This window comes from Terrapene carolina, unplaced genomic scaffold (assembly GCF_002925995.2).
Source record: "Terrapene carolina triunguis isolate 2854851 unplaced genomic scaffold, T_m_triunguis-2.0 Scaffold25109, whole genome shotgun sequence".
Lineage (NCBI taxonomy): Eukaryota > Metazoa > Chordata > Testudines > Emydidae > Terrapene > Terrapene triunguis.
In genome coordinates, this window is record NW_020689460.1 from 1 (window position 1) to 2,901 (window position 2,901).

Here is a 2,901-nt window from a genome sequence, read left to right on the forward strand (position 1 = left end):
AGTCTGAGCCTCAGGGACTCACTAGCCAAGCCCAGCTCCATTCCCCGCGGTCAGGCGTTGGCCCCGCTGTCCCGGCCAGACCCCTGCAGTTACCACTGGTGACGGAACCCTCTTCACTTCCTGTCCTAAACTGGTCTGCAGTGCGGCTATGAAATGGCTACTGTGCTCCACCCCAGATATAGCTGTATTTGTACACCAGGCAAGGGATCCCTGGATAAACAGCCCCCTGCCCCACCCCAGAGGTGGCTGCATCTCAGTACCAGATGAGGGATCTTTGTATAAGCAGCCCCCCCCGGCCCAACCTGAGATGGCTGCATATGAGCACTTGGTGGGGGATCCCTGTATAAACAGCAAACACACCCTACCCCAGAGGTGGCTGCATCTCCGCGAGCGGGGAGGGGTGTCCAGCCTCACCTTGTCTCTCCAGAGACTCGTTCCCATGCTGGACAAAGCTCTTGAGCTGATTGACACACGTTGTTCTCAGGAGAAACTGAAGCATGCTGGCTGTGCCCTTATCCTGGTTGAGAAGGTCCCGGGCGTAGAGCGCCAGCTTGTCCCCCTGCCGAGCCACCCATTTCCCTGTGTCCGCGTCGAAGCTGATGAAGTCCTCGCCATTCACCGCAGTGTCATAGAATCCCCTCGAGGTGCCGTTGGGGTGCAGCTCGCAGACGAGGGAGCCCTGGGTAACAAAGGGGTCTGGAACAGGAAGGGCAGGGGGATGAGGACGGGCGTCCGGAGGTCCCAGGAGGGGGCAGAAACACAGAGCCGGGGGGAGTAAAGACATAACATCAGGTGCCATGAGGATGTTGGGCCACACGATGGCGGCAGGATTGTGGGGCGGCCCTGGTTGAGGTTAAGGGTAAGTTGCAGTTTCTGTTTAAAGCCGATTTTTTCACGGGCATAGTCAGATTGGTTTTAAAATCGCTGCGTTACATCGGGGCCTGAGGCAGAGTTTGTGGTACTAATTTGGGGTCCCTTGGTCACGGGGTTCCTGAGATACGGACCCCCCCAAATGACCTGCTTTTCAAAGGCTCAGGGTACGTGTCAGGAAAGACCAGGAGCGTCGGCTCAGGGAGTGGGACACGGGGCCTTTCCCCTCTAGGAAGTGCAGGCTACAATCTGACCACAGAGCTGGTGTTTCCCCTCTGGGGGACGCCGGCTCCAATCAGCCAAAGGGCCAGGGACTGGCTGTCTTACCCACAGTGACACACTCAGTGGCTGTGGTGAGTGTGTCAGTTCTCAGCACCCCGGGTGGGTGGGGGGAGGGATCCCCTCAGACCGCTCCATACTCACAGCCCATTCCCTGCTGCTGAGCTATTGTGTTCACAGTCCGGTTGAAGTTGGACAGGGAGCGATGGATCAGCAGCTCCAGGTCCTGCCACTGCTTCGGGGTCAGGCCCTGCTCGACCCAGGGCTGCAGGAAGCGGATCTCGCAGGTGCTGCAGTCCATGGAGTTGGTCTCTAGGTCGCCCAGCAGGGCTCTCATATCCGTGTCCGTGGAGCTGGCGTTGTGGAAGACGTTGATGTGGAGCACCCGGAGGGTGACAGACACTGGTGGGAGAGGAGGGGAGGCTGGGGCAGGGGGCAGGGAACAAGTGGAGGACAAAGCGGGTGGGGAGAGAGATTAATGAGTCTCTGTCCCATAAACAATCCTGCACTACGGGGTCTCCCTGCTGATCCCTAACTTACTGTGAGGAAGTGGGGGATTTTCTTGTTTTCTGTGGGTTTCCAATTGTTTGCGTGCAGAGGGGGTGGGACTGGGCGTTACTGGTTTAACGATGTGAGGGGAGAGGGAGTTTGTTGTTACAGAGGACCGGAGAGGGAACTTGGGACCCCAGCCGATGGCCTGGAGAATGGAGACCCCAGCGATCAGTGACCTGAGACCCCGGAGACCCAGCTCAGGAGTCAGAGCCGGTTCTGGCCAGTGGGAGGACAATGGGCTGCAGAGTGAGGACCCAGTGACCTGACCAGTCAGTTCCAGCCAGAGGGGGACAGAGGTCCGAAGGGAGGAGAGGAGGCCCAGTGACTCTGTTTACGACCCTGTTTCCCTGGAGAGAAGACAATGGACAGAGGCGGGGCCTGGGGCCGGGGATCTCAGATGCCCAGCTGGGAGCAGGGGGCTCTGGGCTGGAGAGGGGGAGCAGGCAGAGCCCACCTGGATGCAGAGAGACTGGGGTGTGCTGGGCTGAGAGGGGCCAGGCCTGCGGCCCTGCGAGTTTCCTGTGCTGTGTTCAACTCTCAATAAACCCTCCTGTGTGACGCTGGCTGAGAGTCGCTCCGGGCTAGAGAACAGGGCGGGGTGGGGGGAGGCATCAACTCCTGCGGGGGTGGAGGCCCCGGGGGTCCAGAGTGAGGGGACTCCCAGACGGGGCCCATGGCAGAGACAGACGTGCTAAGGCTCAGAGAGGTGCGGCTCCAGGAGGTGGAGGGGCCTGACCCCGGGAGAGAGGGGACCCCCGAGAAGGGCTGTCGCACTGAAAGGGGCACCCCCCACGGACCACACGGGGCCAAGAGTGGGCCCGACCTGTGAGTCCGTGACACCCGGGAAGAGAAACAAAGAGGAGGAGGAGGGTCAAAGAGGGGTGTCTGAGGTCCAGGCACTGAAGTCTGGCAGTCTGCGTGGGGGGACTGGAAGAGGGGGAGTCCAGGGCGTCTGGCCCAGGACTCCCCAAGACGGACTTGGCTGAAAGTCACTGATTTCTGTTCTAACAGGCTCTGCCCTAGGCCTTGTTCCTGTCGCCTAATAAACCTGCTGTTTTCCCGGCTGGCCGAGAGTCACGTCTGACTGCGAAGTGGGGGTGCAGGACCCTCTGGCTGCCCCAGGACCCCGCCTGGGCGGACTCGCTGTGGGAAGCGCACGGAGGGGCAGATGCTGAATGCTCCCAGGAGAGACCCAGGAGG

General features: G+C 60.6%; 1 protein-coding gene across 1 annotated transcript; it reads right to left on the bottom strand.

Moving 5' to 3' along the window:
- Positions 1-414: 414 nt before the first annotated feature.
- LOC113408843 (antigen-presenting glycoprotein CD1d-like) lies at positions 415-1,566 on the bottom strand (the record flags this gene model as incomplete). Its single annotated transcript, XM_026662265.1, has 2 exons — positions 1,294-1,566; positions 415-696 (listed from the first exon to the last, which is right to left on the bottom strand). Coding segments are annotated over exons 1-2 (475 nt in total), but the record flags the coding sequence as incomplete, so codon positions are not given.
- Positions 1,567-2,901: the final 1,335 nt, after the last annotated feature.